The sequence below is a fragment of the Solea solea genome, chromosome 1 (genome assembly GCF_958295425.1).
Source record: "Solea solea chromosome 1, fSolSol10.1, whole genome shotgun sequence".
Classification (NCBI taxonomy): domain Eukaryota; kingdom Metazoa; phylum Chordata; class Actinopteri; order Pleuronectiformes; family Soleidae; genus Solea; species Solea solea.
Genome location: NC_081134.1, coordinates 13,292,789 through 13,308,550, shown reverse-complemented (window position 1 = coordinate 13,308,550; position 15,762 = coordinate 13,292,789). Strand labels below are relative to the sequence as shown.

Sequence of the window (15,762 nt, the reverse complement as noted above, 5' to 3'; positions counted from 1 at the left end):
TGTGTTAAACTAAGGATTAAAACACAAGCAGCAAATTAAAACAGCCATGTTCACAGAAACAAAACTCTGTGTTCATCCCATGATGAATTGAGTCTTGATCCTCGCGCTCTGCAAACGCGGGATGCTGTAAAGGTTAATGGTGACATCTAGTGGCCCAAGGATACACACACTTGCTCTTCCTAACAGTAAAATATTGCTCAGGTGTTGTTTGTAAACAACTTCTGTGGGGTTTTTTTTTTATGAATACAAGAACGCTAAATGTTCTTTTTGACAAGCTACATTGCTTCTAACCCTCTAATCAAACTACCTGTATGAGCCCTTTTTTTATATATATAAATATATTCTTTATTATGTGGCTCAGTGTGAAACTTTACTGTTTACTGCAATGAAGATTGTCAAAAACAACGGTAGCAATTGTTACTCGGTCGTATTTTAAAGGCAACATGATTGATAATCAATATACTAATGAGATCATAGTTATAAAAAAATGTGAATATTTTGTGTACGTTGTGTATTAGTGTAAAAAAAACACATATTTTTTGTACATTTGGGGTAAAGTAAGTGCAGGAAATGACACTATTAATGCATACTTATATTATTTATTAATGGGATGTAATACCCACTCCCAAAAAAGAAGAATAGGGAAGTCCCATTGTCAGGTTTTGGAGAAACATTTAACATTAACATATATATTCACTGGCACTTGTGTGTTTCCATCGCTGTCGTCGTGTAATGACATAAACTTTACTGACAGCAGAGGGTGATAGTGATCTGTTTTTACATCATCTCACAGCAGATGTAGCACTTTTCATGAATATAATGAATATATATATATATATATATATATATATACTGTATATGTGACGCTTATCTGCAGTTCAGCGTAGAGAATGAAATCCCATAAACCAATGTGTCTTTTTTTTATTTTCAAGAGGATGTCCATCATACAGTATAACAAGGTAGACAATGAGTGTGATTGCATTTCTTCACCTTATATCTGCAGATAAACACGGTACAGTACATCGGACACTTGTCGTTATTACATTATTTGCATTGTTTGTTTGTTTTTTTTTATCAGTAAGTGTGTAGTGTGGAATATTTCAGTTGTATCCCTTATCCCTTTTCCAGTCAACAAACCCATGCAACAGCAACACATGTGTATTATTCAGTCCAGTAAGTGAAAAACGACACGTATTCATTGACATTAATAAGATTTTTGTTGGCATTTTAGGTCTTTTTAGGCAGTGTTTTTGTTTTCATGCTTGAATGATGATTTATTTTTAATGCACTTTAGATATCAACACAGCAAAGTGATTGGCAATTTACATGACACTACATACTACCAACATCATTTGGCATCATTTGCTGAGGCTGTGGTCTTAATGGGTTTGAACGCTTCCATCCATGGCGTTGGCACATTGTTTGTCCATGCACTTGTCACTGGCCAGCACGAGGGACGGATGATGGAGTGCTGTGCCGCTTTGCACACAGGATCTTGCTAAATGCCCTGCGGAAGCTACTGTGGCAAAGCGGGTACAGGAAGGGGTTAATGGCAGAGTTGAGCCACAGGAGCCAGAAGGTGACCTCGTACCAGTGGTGCTGAATGCATCGCCCTCTGCAGGCAGCACGGATGATCATCAGTAGAGTGTATGGTGCCCAGCAGATGGCAAACACACACACTATGATGGCCAGAGACTTAGCAATTTTCTTATCCCTGGACAGACGGCTGGGTTGGATCGCCCTGCTGAGTGAGGGATCTGGTTTGCCCAAACTGGGAGAGGAGCTCTGGGAGTGGATGGAGCCTCTTACAGCCAGTTTCATCCCAAATCCCAAGTTGTGGGGCAGGGAAATGCCTTCCCCCTGAGCGGAGGCAGGCTCGCTCATTTGAAGGTGCAGCTGGGCCTTCCTGCTGTGAAGCCTCCTCCTGCGTATGTTGAGGTAAATGCTGAGGTTGAAGAAAGCCACCGAGATGAAAGGAGAGAAGAATTCCAGCATTGATGCACTCAGCAGGAAATACCAAGAGTAATAGAACTCCGCGAAGCACTCATCCTCTGGCACACGACTTCTGCCAACAGCCAGCTCCCAGAATATAATAGCTGGGCCATACAGGACAAAGGCCAGCACCCAGACAGCAATCATCTTGATTATGGCTTGATGAGTCATGCTCTGTCTGGCACGATAACTTACCTGCAGTAAATATAAGCATAAATCACAAGATATTTTGAGTAATGGGAGCAGAATTGCTCAGGTGGTGAATTCTTGTATCACTGCAGACGTTTTTTAAGGGGAAAAATACAATCTCTGCAAGACATAAAAAAGATGATCCTGCAGTTTATTCTATAGCATTGTATTATAATGTATAAGCTGATGGTATGTGTACCTGTTGTGGTGGCAGCGAAACATGCAAGGACTAAGGCAAGGCAAAGTACAACCATTTCAAATCACTTAATTGCATTAATGCAGTGTTTTCCATAACTCATTGAACTAAATTCCCAGCACAGGTACAGTGAGCCACCAGATTTAAGGGCCACGAGCAACACGTTCTACGCTATCACCTCAACAAAAAGAGAAACCCTTGATCACCAAAGCTCCAGCGAGCCCGCGACTGAGAATTTTAGAATATAATATTACAGCATTTGATTATATCGTACGCCACCAGACACACAATTAAATGTGAAGTCAAACACATTTGGATGCAGATAAAACACATGAATTGTTAATGTTTACAACACCCGGACAGCATGGCGGCACAGAAAAGCATGTGGATGAGTGTTAAGTCAATTAAGCACCTCTCATGACCACTTGTCTCAATTAGTGTCACATCCTATGTCCCTGTCCACATTCTTGTTCAGCGGGCAGCAGACTTTACAACCTCTCCAGCTGCTTTGAAGCTACGCCACAGTGACTGCACTTCTTCAAAAGAAAATGAGGAATGGCTCGGTTTATGTTTGCATAAATTAATTTGGTATTTTCTTGCCTCCGGTTCACGTAATGATGTAGCACTCGACTGAATCAAGTGTCCTCGTGAATCCAATCTGATATTTTACATGATCCTTATAATCTTTGATTCCCCCGGGGAGCATGTCGGATGAATCTCGGCTTGTTTTTTTTTTTTTTGTAATGAAAACTAAAGCATAATGTGATCGCTTCTCTCTGTTACAGTGCATGTTGCATTTTGTTAATGTGCCGCCATTTAATTTAACTGCCGACTGTAATCCCATTTGAATCCGTCTTTCTTGTCAAAGACAAACTTTGTGCTGTGACTGTTGATGGTCCTTTGTCTTTGGATGTTCAGAGAGAAATGCTTTTAGGAAAATGCTGCTTGGCTGCCGGTGGCCTGTTTCTGCTATGATTGATCTCTCCAGGTTTAGAAGGACCATGGCATGGAGGAGGATCGCTATGATCAAAGCTGGCTAATTAAAGAAGAGGCTCTCTCTCTGGTGTTATTTGTATTCATTGCTCTGATGTTAAGTGTCTGCTTGTGAAGGGAAACAGAACACTCTCTTTGTCTACTATTCCAAGCCTCATCCCACCTCTGAGTTGACACTCAGTGTATAGGATGCAGTCGGTCGACTAATGCACGGACAAGCCACGGCCACAGATTCAATGCTAATGACACATAAGCGCTAAGACACGGAGAATCAGTGAAGTCATAGCGTTTAACATAGTTTAAATGATTAGAACACAGTGACGTGGAAAGTGCAAATATTTAAGTCTTCAAGAGTAGCCATAAAGTGTTAGAGTGTGTTGACAGTTGTTTGTTGTTTTCTGTGGCCCAAAGTCAAAATGTGACTTTCTTTATCTTCATCAAGGGGGAGGACTATAATTAGGGGTGGGTGGCACTGGGCCTGAATGGGTCACGAATGATTAACCTCTGCAGATGGACACATTTGGGCAACTGAGGTGGCACTGCCCCTATCAATGACCTGGGACGCACACCAGTCAGAAATTAAGCCACAGGCAGAGAGCGTTTGGACGACGACAAGGTAAAAAAAAAAAACAACAACTATAAAAACAAAACAAAAGCTATTTTAGAAGTAGAAAACGAGATAGGAAACCAAGCATGTTTAATTGACGACAAAAAATTCATTTCATGTTCATGCTTCAAGTATAAATTTCTTCAGGCGCAAGATTTTCCACTCACTGCTCGGGTGACTGACAGGAAACGATCATAGCTGATGAGGACAATGCTGAAGACCGAGGCAGAGCAAAGCAGGTAGTCCATGACCAGCCACAGTTTGCACAGTCCGCGGCCCAGTGTCCACCTGCCTGTGAGGGTGTAGGGAATGTAGACTGGAATGCAGAATGCCCCTGCATAAACAGCACAACAGTGGCACACACAACAACAACAACATTTCAGTCATGTGCACTCATTCATTTTTATCATGCATGAACCGAAAGGCAATGACAACAGTCAAGTATACAGCCAGAAAATTGTAAGTTAAGTGTGTTTCAGAGATGCTTATCAATATGACATACTTATTAGTAGTGGTATAAATATTACTGTAAACGTTAACCTTGAAATGAAGTGACATATGCTGGTGAGTGTGCGTGAAAAATCACATCATTGAATGACTGAGTTACACTGACAGTGGAAAGAAAGAAAGAAAGAAAGAAAGAAAGAAAGAAAGAAAGAAAGAAAGAAAGAAAGAAAGAAAGAAAGAAAGAAAGAAGTACAGGGAGAGTGACAGACATACCATGGTAGCACCAAATCATAGTTTAAGGATTTCATATTTCATATTTGAAAATAGCAAAACAAACACATTTTTTTTATTATTTCATCAAATCTACATTTTATTCTGTTGTTTCAGTAAAAAAAAAAAAAAAAAAAAAAAAAAAAAAACATAAATATACACATATATATATATATATAAAGGCTGGACTTACCTACAAGAAAATCTGATATTGCTAAATTGAGGAAGTAGTAATTGCACTGTCTCCTCAAACTCTTGTCCACTTTAAAGGCCAAAATGACCAGTGCGTTCCCCAAAACTATCACTACAACCAAAGTCACCATCATCACCATCAAGATGACAAATGTGGGTCCAGAAAACACGAGGCTGCCCTGGACTTTTTTGGAAGCACTGTCAAAATAGTAGCCACTGGAGTTGGAATCGGTCTGCTCCTGCGACATGGTCCCGGTGTGAGGCGAGCGACGCGGTCGTCCAGCGGTGATAATTTGACAGCAGCAACAGGTGCTCGGCGAATGGACATTGCATCCATCCAGCGCGCACTGTGGGCTCAGAGCGCTGCGCTTTCTCTCAGCCTGAGCACAGTGTCCAAGAAAAAACACAAGAGAGCGCACAACGCTCTCCCCAAAACGCTGCCTTGGCACAATCAATTGCGCATGATTTGCCGGTAATAACGGCTGCTCCTGCTCTGTAAGTCCGTCACACATGTAGTCCTACATCATTTCTTCTAAGATAACTAAGATGATGTTATTTCAGCAGCAACTTTATTCAGTGAAACCTGTTTTCATGTGTTTATTGTTGTCATTCTGTTGAACTGCAAAACTGATAGTGGCATAGTTAATACAATAATAGTCGATTTATTTATTTTTTCTTTGATCCCGTGAATCAACCCCATGCACCGGTCTGCCTGTTTAATAGTCTCCAGTTGTATCTCAACCCAAATGAAGTCTATTTATAGAAGCCTCATATTTGATTCATTCGGCACATGCTCTCACTACTGAATATGCTTTCAAACTAAACCAGCAAACAACCTCGTGGAACGTTGTGGGGGGTGAGAAAGGCTGAAGGAGAAAGCATGATGACTCCATTACATACAATTATGGTACAATTGAGTCCGCACAAGGAGAACTGTATGCCAGTGTTTGTGTGCAGAGATCTATATAAATTAGATGTCTTTGTTCAAATATCCACACATTTGCACATCGCCAATGAGCACAAGGTATGAATGAGGTTAAAAACAAACAACAACAAACACTGCTATAAACAAACAAAACAATAAGAATGCAGATTGTATTTCAGAATTGTTGTCTCACTTAGAGTTCCAACAACAAGCCTTGTGATATCAACAGGTTCACCACTTGTAATTGAAGATTCTATGGCAGCTACAGTCAAGTAGTGGAATTTGTATAGTATTCTATGCTCCTATTAATCTACTGTGTGTGTGTGTGTGTGTATATTTAAGCTTCCAGTGACATATAAAGTGGAGGAAGCTGAAGGCCTTATTTGCATTCTGATACAACTCTGTCAGTCCCCCAGCTGTGGTCTGAGAGAAATGAGAAACGCTGCAGAACAGCAGAAGTGACTGAAGGAGCCCAGCTTAAATTACTGTTATTTTCTCACAAATGGGACCACCACCATCTCTCAGAGTTAGTCACATCACTGTTGCAACACAGGTTCCACTGCAGGCAACAGCACATGGCGAGTGTAGGAGTCTCGATGCAGCTTCACTCAGGCCCCAGTGAAATATCTGTTCGAATTGTGTTTTTGTGTTTTTGAATATTCCCCCCCAAATGCATATTCATTAATTTTTAATTCATTTGTGCCATCATGTGCTTCAATGTTCCCTTCCAGAATTTCACTTTTGACAAAAGATAAAGGCCTGAGCACTTCGCCATGTGCGGAATGCTTGGTTTCTGCTTGTGCGCATCATGGTTGACGGCTCAGAAAGCAACATGCATATTTTTGTGAAATAACATAATTCCAAAAAAAGAAATAAAGGTGGATATTGAACAGATTCAACATTCAATCTTATATTGTACATGATAGCAACTCACAACCAGTACAACTGCTCTGTCTTTAGAGTCTGAATAACACACTAATAAATGAAAATGAAAACTATTCATATCATATTACAAGTGTTCATATTAACAACACTGTCTGTTAAAAGCCAAATATAACTTAAATATTCAGGTCATCTGGGGCTGCTTATAAACACGGCTAATGACAGTGAAGCACCCACTAGTTATGAATGGCAGTTATTGAAATATTCAACAAAGACACAAAGACATCACAGAAACTGGTGATGTGCCGCCATGGAAACTAATGCATTTATGTTTTAACTATGCAGGGCTACACTATTGTTGTGCTGTGACACTTCTCACAGAAAAAAAAAAAATGAGTTTTTCTTTCTGCCATCATGAGGCATGAATCATGAATTATAATTGGGGAAAAACTCCCCATAAGTGGCAAAACTTTAGCAACAGTTTTGCTCTTGCGTTTGATTTGATTTCACCAGAGTAAACATCTTTTATTCCAAAAATCATTTAATAAGTGCCATGCATAATGTAGTGATCACACAGGTGACGCAACCCAAACCAACATTAATGATAAATCATTAAAGCGCTCGCACGACACTGCTCCTCCTGGTACTGTGTGGAAATTTTGGAAAATAAATGGAAGTTTCATGAACTGCACATTGAACACAATGCAGAAAGAAGTGTGTCAGGGCAGCAATTAGTTGAGCAGGTGCATTGTCATTGGATTTTAAAATGCATGTGAGGTGAGTCATCTGAACATAGAGGGCACTCAGAAACAAAGAGGCTGCACAGAGGCTCTACTGTTGCCAATTATACTGTGCTGTGCAGTAGCTCTCCATTACTCTAGTGCTCAAGTGTTTGTGTTTGGATGCTAGGCTGGAGTACTGATGCTATCATACTGTAACAGTCTGCCTATTCAAAGTAATCACAGCTGTAATTAAATGATAAGATGTCAGTGGATGTCCCAGTTCCCCATATTAAAGTCCTTCAAAGACCATATTTATAATACAGCATGCTGTAATTTACAAATATATTCTACCTTTTCAGCATATCTGGAACATTTCATTAAAGATGTAATAATGTGAGTTACATTCAAACCAACCAAGCCTATCCATCAGCTCCACATGACTTTTTCTGTATTTCTCAATACTGCAGTGTTTCATTCTTGTGTCAGCGTGGCGACGCTCCCACTCTGCACAAAGAGTGATACTTTTAATGTCACATCTGATAGCTGCGCCGATAAAGCCAGACAGCAAAGCAATACGATGGCAGCAAACAGTTGCAATATGGACCTAGAGTCGTGCTTTCAGAGAGTTCTGCGGGCTCTTCTGAGGAGTGGACATGGAGTCTGGTGTCACTGCCCAACTCCTTGGTTGAAAACGACATGCTTGTGTCTTCCTCACAGCAGTGTCTCTGTCACTCACTGCAGAAGCTCAGTTCATGTCTGTTCATTTCCAGAAAACTGTTTTTGGTTCTTCTTAGTGAAAGTGTATGATGACAGGTGGTCGAGTAGTTTGTCTCTTTTTTGTCCAATGCCCTCTGAAATCAAAAAAATGTTCTTACCATACAATGGAAGTACACCTGATCGGGCCATACGGTTGGTATAGTGGTTAGCACTTTTCAGCAAGAAGACCTGGATTTGAGACCTGATCGGAATAAGAGTTTGCATGTTCTCCCTGTGTGTGTGTGTGCGTGGGTTTCCTCCCACAGTCCAAAAACATGCAGATTTGGGGATTAGGCAAATTGGACACTTGAAATTGACTGTAGTTGTGAGAGTGAATGGTTATTTGTCTCTATGTGGCCTGTGATGGACTGGTGACCTGTCCAGTGTGTCCGCTGGACTTCACCCCATTGGCACCAGCGCCCCATGTGACCCTCATGTGGAGGATAAAGCGGCAATGATGAATTTCTCCTTATAACTATAGAATATGCATCACCATTTAGGCCGTGGCACGAGTGCTATGGTAGTGTCAATCTTTACATCTCATGCAGAGCCGTCACAGTTCACATTCTAAAATGCCCGACATCAATGAGAGAGCTGAACCCGTAGTTCAATGGCTTCACCGCTTCACAGTTTTTGGCAGAGCCGCCTGTGAGATGAAGGGTGCTGGCATTTACCTTATGCTCCACATCCACAGAGGCTCATTGAAATGCTGTGGGTGTGCCTCATCGTCACAGAATTCTTTTTTTTTTTTTTTCACTTGTTAAATTTTTCATTTCATTTTCAAAAGTTCCAAGCTGGTTAATCCGTGTATAAGTGTACCCCACCCTCACACCAGCATTTGTTGAATAAGTCATCAGTGTGAAACTGTGCTGTAATTATTACTACACAAATTATGTCAACTTTAAAAGGAAATCTGGGATGTTAAATAACCAGGATGTGTGAGGCTTGATTAGGCTAAAAGGGCAATACATTAATTAGAGTCAACACATCCTTTGTAATGTCTTTTGTTTTGTCTTTCTAGAACATGCTTTATGTTCACTTCTATCATGATGCGTACAACACCGGTAGCTTTTTTAAATTGCAGTTTGGCAAGATGCACTGCTCCCTCTTGCTTTTAAATGTGTAAATTCCCATTAAGAATGCTTTGATATAAGGCTGTTACTTCAATTTCCTTACTAAAGGCAAATATCTAATCTATTCTAAACAGTGTCCTGTTAATTCTACAGTATTTCAGGATTATATTCCTCATATAAACATTAATGATATGTTGATGATCCGCCGGGGGTTAATGTTCAAGAGACATGGCTGTTGAGACCAGTTTAAAGATACAATGAATGTGTCTGAGGAGTCAAAAAAAAAAAAGATAAATGTGGCACCAGTGATAATATTTCCTGAGTAGGAGACCCCACCCTACCTTCAGACTGAGAGCCTTTCATGTTATTATCAATGTTTAATTACAGTCTGGTGAGAGTCAGATTCATTTTTGTTCATCTTTGTTGTTTGTCACACAGTGAAAGTAAGGGTGTGGATGTTAATCGTGACTTTTGGGCTCATTTGCCCAAATCTCTAGTTTGATGTTATTTAATGTATCTGTTGATATTTTAATTCCTGTTTTTTTCCATCCTGTCTATTTGTCTCCCTCTCCATTATGTGGTCCAGCTGTGTCGACGTATCCCTATAAACCCTATTAGTCTTCTGTCCTATAGTGTTGTAGTACTCGAGACCGGTCTCAAGACCGGAGACCACTTTTTGAAGGTCTCTGTCTCGTCTCGGAAACGACTGCAATTTTACTCGGTCCTGTCTCGGTCTCGGACAAAGCAGACTAAGAATTTATTTCAAGACCGGTCAAGACCACAACTGTGGCCTGTGCATTTTTGGATTAACTTGTTAATATCATTACTGTGATTTTGCATAAATCGTATTGCTTCGGGTACAACCAATAACTTGACTCATTTATCATTTGAAATTTTTGTCACAGTTAACGGCTGTCACCCCTCCCGCCCCCTTTTACATGCCCCCCACAGAAGTGCATGTGAGTGACAGGAGAATAGGCCGTGAGAAGATGTCAGCCAACTCATCTATAATAAAATTTGGTTACCTGAACCATTAATAGAGTTATAGGGTGCAGTCACTTTTCGGCAGGCCCTGTCGAAATGTGACTGCACCCTACAACTCTTAATTGCAAGGAGCGATATTGACCAAATTCACTGTACATGCACCTGGTTTCCTCTACTGCTCATACTGAAAAGATAGAGAACGTAAGCCCTACCAATCTAGAGTTATAGGGTGCAGTCACTTTTCGGCAGGCCCTGCCAAAATGTGGCTGGACATGTCCCCTTTGTCAATTTGTCTGTTCAGCTCCACTCTGTTTCCCCAAACTGCTGTTGAGTTTCCTCCTATTTTTGAGTGGAATGTCCTGAGTTCATTTTCCTCCCCACAAACTGCATCTGCTATAAGCCTAAATATTTCACATTAAGTGGCATCATCCTGCCTAATGTGGGATTGGCTTCAACTCCCAAGAAAATCAGACAATAATGAATAAATGAAAGTTTGGTAGGCTTGTTTTTTTGTTTTTGTTTTTTGATACTTGCCTGTTTTCCACTTCCTGTTCCTGGTCTTTGTTTTATTTTACTACACCTACATCCTGTCTCTGTGGTTTTACCTGGTCATCCTGTGTATATATAGTCCAGCATTCACCACATGTCCTTGCCAGATTGCCTTTTGTTTCCCTAGTGTGCCTTGCTCTCTTGCATTCTTCCTAGTGTTTGCCTGTTGATCTTTGACCCAGTTTGTACAATTTTTACCTTGCCCTTGCCTGACTTGTTTTCCTGGATTTTGACTGCCCTACTGTGTGTGACCTTGCCTACCCTAGAGCGTTTGAATTTTGAACTGGACTTGTCTTCTCTGCTTCTGAGTCATCTGTCTCCCAGTGTATGTTACCTACAGTATGTAGGCTAAATGAGTAAAGAGTGAGTGAACAGGGCATTCCACACAGCCCGTCCTATCATGCTGAATTTACAGTATAATGGCACCACAGTTGTATGTAGTGTTCATTAAAAACACTTCAGTAGATTGTTTTCACGCAAAGTGCTGCAAGCTTTTTTGCACATTAACTGCTCTTGCACCAGATGAGCATGTTAGACCCAAGGTTGGATGACTATATGATGTGGGCTAAATCATCCACTGGTGTCATGCTGCACATCATACTTACTGACTATTGTTTTTTGGAGATACATTGTTTTTGTTTTGTTTTTGGGCCCTTTTTTCGAAATTGGTCTCTCCTATTCAGCTCTGTGTAAAGGGAATACATGCTGTACTTCATCCCCCCTACCTTTCCCTCTCATTCTCTTTCTCTCTCAATGTCTGTCCCTAAAATGTCCCTGTTGGGGATTTTATCTTTTGGTTCCTTTTGAAGCAGTGGCCTCTTTTTGCCTCCATTATCTTGTAATTTGTGAAGGATTACGTTCTGGAGCACAGTCCACCCCATTGCTTAAGAACTGTGACAGCTTACAATAATTGCCATGCTAATTAGCAAGAACTAGCCCAGTGTGGTTCTGTCCTCTCTAGACCTGATTTGATGAATATGCTTTGATTAATGTCTGCAGCGGTGTTTCCATAACTTCACGTTTATTGTAATTAACTAAGAGACAGATATGCACGTATGTGATCAAATTAAATGTAGATGCCTACGTTTCTTTTTTTTCAAGGACAAAGAGAGAATCTGCTTTGAATCCAAGCACTAGGGTTTTATTTCACTGTTAGACCAATATAGGGAGAATTATCCAGGGTAAAATGCAAATATGTCTGGACTGTGAGGCAAAATTGCTATCATCTCAGCTTCAATGATTTGAAAAGACCACCTTGATGCATTGCTTCACTGATGGATGTAGTCATTTCTTTTCATCAAACAACATAAAAGCGTGGCGATAATTACATCCATCAAGAAGATACCAGAAACTGTTGTAAAATGAGTAAGAAGCTGTGCTTGTTTTCTTTCACGTGAGGTGGTGCGTGCGAGCTTTGTCTGTGTAAACATGAGACAAAGTTAAGACGGAGTAACATTGCTGTTTTTTAAGGGTCACGTGTGTAGTGGCATCTAATGTTGAGACTGCAGATTGCTACACACAAAACTATGTTGGTATTTGCATACCAAAGTGGATGTCGGTTGTCTTTGGATTGTGAGCATTTGGTGCAAATCATGAAACTTATGCTTTATGCTGATTGGACCATCTGGGCTGATGGAGAAACATGGCAGCTCAAAATGGTAGCTTCCTGAAAGCGAGGCCCTTGCCAAAAGTACACTAATAAAAAGGCCTATTTTGAAGCAAAAAAAAAAGCCCAAAACAAAACAAAGATTATTTTATATTTCAGTGATTATACACTTGCACAAACATAGAAACATTGCTACAAATATAGGGTAAAGGTTGCACACCAAAAATGTACACCATTATTTCTCTCTGACAATAAATTCTGCAGTTACTCTGACAGATGCAACACATCTGTGTTAGTCTCACAGCAGATATGCTTGTTGTTTCATGCTGACAAATGCTGCCGTTTATATTAAAATGTACACAGCCCACCTTTGTCTGTGGCATTATTTGGAATTTAAAACTAATCCACTGGGAGTTTATCTGCAGCTCTACTGTGGGTTTTTCCATCTTGTGTTTGAGATTCCCCAGCAACAGAGCCCTTCAAAAAGACTTCTTTCCTCTCATAAGTGACTCGGTAACTCATCTTTGAAGTAGTCTTTGACATGTACCTTCATTACAGCATGTGCCTACCCTCCGTTCCAGATACGCACATATCTCTGGGGACCCAATTGCTTGAAGTAAGCACGGCTTTCAAAGCTACACATGGAGAACTGACCTTCAATAAATCAAAGATGTCTGCAGCTAATACAACAAATAAGAGGGGCCCAAAGTGTCTACGATGAATGACATAAAGGTAAAGTCATGGCTTTATGTGGCCGCGATGTGCAGATTTGTAAATTGAATTCAAACACTGTCTCTGTGGCAGAAAGTTAGAAAACAAACACAGTCCAATATGCAAAGAAACATCTGGTGCAGCAAATGCTTCCATCTAGTGTACAAATTAAGAACAAGGCTCTGATGGATGATTTTTATTGTTCATGAACATTGTAGTTTTGTGAATGTGTAGATTATGTATTAAAACAAGAGGAAAGAGGGATAATGTATCTTAAAGAGCTTATGTTACCAATGTAGTACAATTTCTGATTTGTCCAAAGGTGATTAGAGCTCCTATCGACAGTTTTTTTCTGCCTAAAATCATTTTATTTAATACATCAGGGCAACCATAACCCACTCAGTCCTTTTTACTTATTTAACTTTTTTGTATAAAGCCAACAAAGTGACTGCATGTCCTGCCTTTTCACTGAAATATTGTGTCTGTCTCAAACTGACTTGCCTTTATTCTTAATGGCTGTATTTGACATTTTTCAGACAACCTAGTCCCTTTAACCTGTTGAAAAGTCAGTGCAATCAATAAAATACACTTTGTCACTTGACAAAAAGTGACTGCAGCTCCTTCTTCACTGTGAGTCAAAATGAAACAACAAGCACCAGACCTGCCCACTGGTAAACATTAAAGCACATACAAGTCAGGGGCCCCCACAAAAGTTGATGAAGAGACAAAAGTTTTCTTTTTGTTTTTTTTATTATGTAGAGAACCTCAATTGTATGAAATTACCAAATAAAACACACAACACATTTTGCCTCTGTATTATTTGCAATGTTACACTAAGGCAAGCACTAGTAGCTGTTATGTATTTATGTATTGATGATGATGATGATGAGGAAAAGTCTGGAGTGAGGCAATAATTAACCAATTTTCCGCCAACATTTCCAGGAACTTTTATTAGCAGGAACTTATTTACCTGGGGAAAAGAATGTCCAGTAGTGCATTTCCACCGCATCTCAAAGTTCCGGAAACGACTCTTGACCATTTCATGTCGCCGACTCGAAGTCCTGAATACACTCAAAAGAGCCTGGACCTCGTCATCCATCCCCTTGTCGTACATTCTTTTCTTTAACTACATTTTTTTTTTTTTTTTAAATGATCGATTGTGAAATGAACAAGTTATTCTTTTTTCGTGTACTTCAGCACACAGCCCCGCCCCTCCAGAGTTCCTGGTCATTTCTTTTCGTGAAAGTTTGGGGTCGAGGAAAAGTTATACGTGATTAAATCACTAAAATGTTGATTTTAGCATCATGGGGGACTTACTGTTGGCGTGGCTGAAATCTTAGCTACGCCCCTGCTCAGAGCCGTTCAGAAGCTATTTGGACACGTGACGTCTGCAAACCGCTGTCAGCTGTTTGACGCGCTCATATTTCGGCCAGAGAGTCGTCTCGTGTCTGACTGAACTACAGGAAAGTCCGTGTGATTTTACGACGTGTTTCTCGACACTTAAAAAGTTGTTTCCCGTTTACCTTTGTGCCAAATAATGTGACCTCGTGCCAAAAATATCATCGACGTGCAAGTGTGTGTTAGCTTAATTACTGAAGTAGCAATGGAGGTGCAGACAGCTGAGGAGCAGCTTCTCCTTCATGCTAAAGCAGGCAGTTTTTCTTTCATTCAGAAGCTCCTTGAGTCCAGGATCGACCAAAACACGCCGCTCAACGTCAACTGCAGATGTATGTCGTGATGAGCTTTACTTGATTAAGCTTTGACTTCACTTACCTCAGAGACATTTCTATTGTTTATGTTTTTAATTTGGTGTTACTGTAGCTAGATGTAAAGGCAACCCAGGGTGGACACCCCTCCACATGGCCTGTTACTTTGGACACAGAGACGTGGTGGAGGAATTACTCAAGGTGAGAGCTGATGTGTGTTCATTTTGCCATGCGCATGCATTATTGTCCAATTGCCCCCCGTCATATTTACATAATGGATTATCATTTGCAGGCAGGTGCTGATGTGAATGTGCAGAATAGCATGGGTGACACCCCTCTGCACAAGGCAGCCTCCACTGGTAGAAAGGTAAAAGAAAAAAAAAACATCTTCCTGTCACTTCGTATTATTATAATAGGATATGCTCTTCATTATAATTCAAGATTTCAAGATTTCTTTGAAGTCATTTTAAATCACTGTCACAGGCTCCACCAAAGATCCCCTCCTCTTCAAATGAGGCATATGCGTGATGACAAGTTATGTTCGGATTTCTTTCTAATTAATTTATCTTTGGATCTTTTAAGGAGATCGTGCTGTTGTTGCTGCGGTACGATGCCTGTGCCAACATAATCAATGGAACGGCTCAAATCCCTAAAGATGTCACGGAGGATGATGAAATCATTACGATGCTGGAGGGTATGAATGGAATGATGGGAATATTTCGCTGATAGCTTCTCATCAGTGTCCATCAGCTGCCCTTTGTTCTCAAACTGTGATTGTCTGTGCAGCTGCAGAGAGGAGGGAGACGAGGCGGCGGGAGGAGAGGCTTCTGGAGGCAGCCAGACAGGGAGACATCTCAACTCTGTCAAAACTGGTGAAAGTTTGACCTTTTGCTTAACCTTGGCGGAATGTCTGTGTGCCATTTCAATAGCAACGTCTCAATTCACGTGATTATCTTCAACCG

General features: G+C 40.5%; 2 protein-coding genes across 2 annotated transcripts in view; one reads left to right on the top strand and one right to left on the bottom strand.

Annotated features, from left to right (window-relative positions):
• Positions 1 to 1,109: 1,109 nt before the first annotated feature.
• Positions 1,110 to 5,213, bottom strand: LOC131467849 (histamine H3 receptor-like). The gene is made up of 3 exons (XM_058641794.1): positions 4,888 to 5,213; positions 4,145 to 4,311; positions 1,110 to 2,187 (listed from the first exon to the last, which is right to left on the bottom strand). Exons 1-3 carry the CDS (start codon positions 5,132 to 5,134, stop codon positions 1,438 to 1,440), a joined length of 1,164 nt encoding a protein of 387 aa, XP_058497777.1. The 5' UTR covers positions 5,135 to 5,213; the 3' UTR covers positions 1,110 to 1,437.
• Positions 5,214 to 14,475: 9,262 nt separating this feature from the next.
• Positions 14,476 to 15,762, top strand: part of LOC131469034 (oxysterol-binding protein-related protein 1-like) — a 19,201-nt gene continuing 17,914 nt past the window's right edge. Inside the window, exons 1-5 of the mRNA XM_058643867.1 lie at positions 14,476 to 14,821; positions 14,916 to 15,001; positions 15,093 to 15,167; positions 15,383 to 15,494; positions 15,587 to 15,672. Coding sequence (XP_058499850.1) covers positions 14,698 to 14,821; positions 14,916 to 15,001; positions 15,093 to 15,167; positions 15,383 to 15,494; positions 15,587 to 15,672 — 483 coding nt within the window. The 5' untranslated portion in view covers positions 14,476 to 14,697. The remainder of the gene's footprint in view (positions 14,822 to 14,915; positions 15,002 to 15,092; positions 15,168 to 15,382; positions 15,495 to 15,586; positions 15,673 to 15,762) is intronic.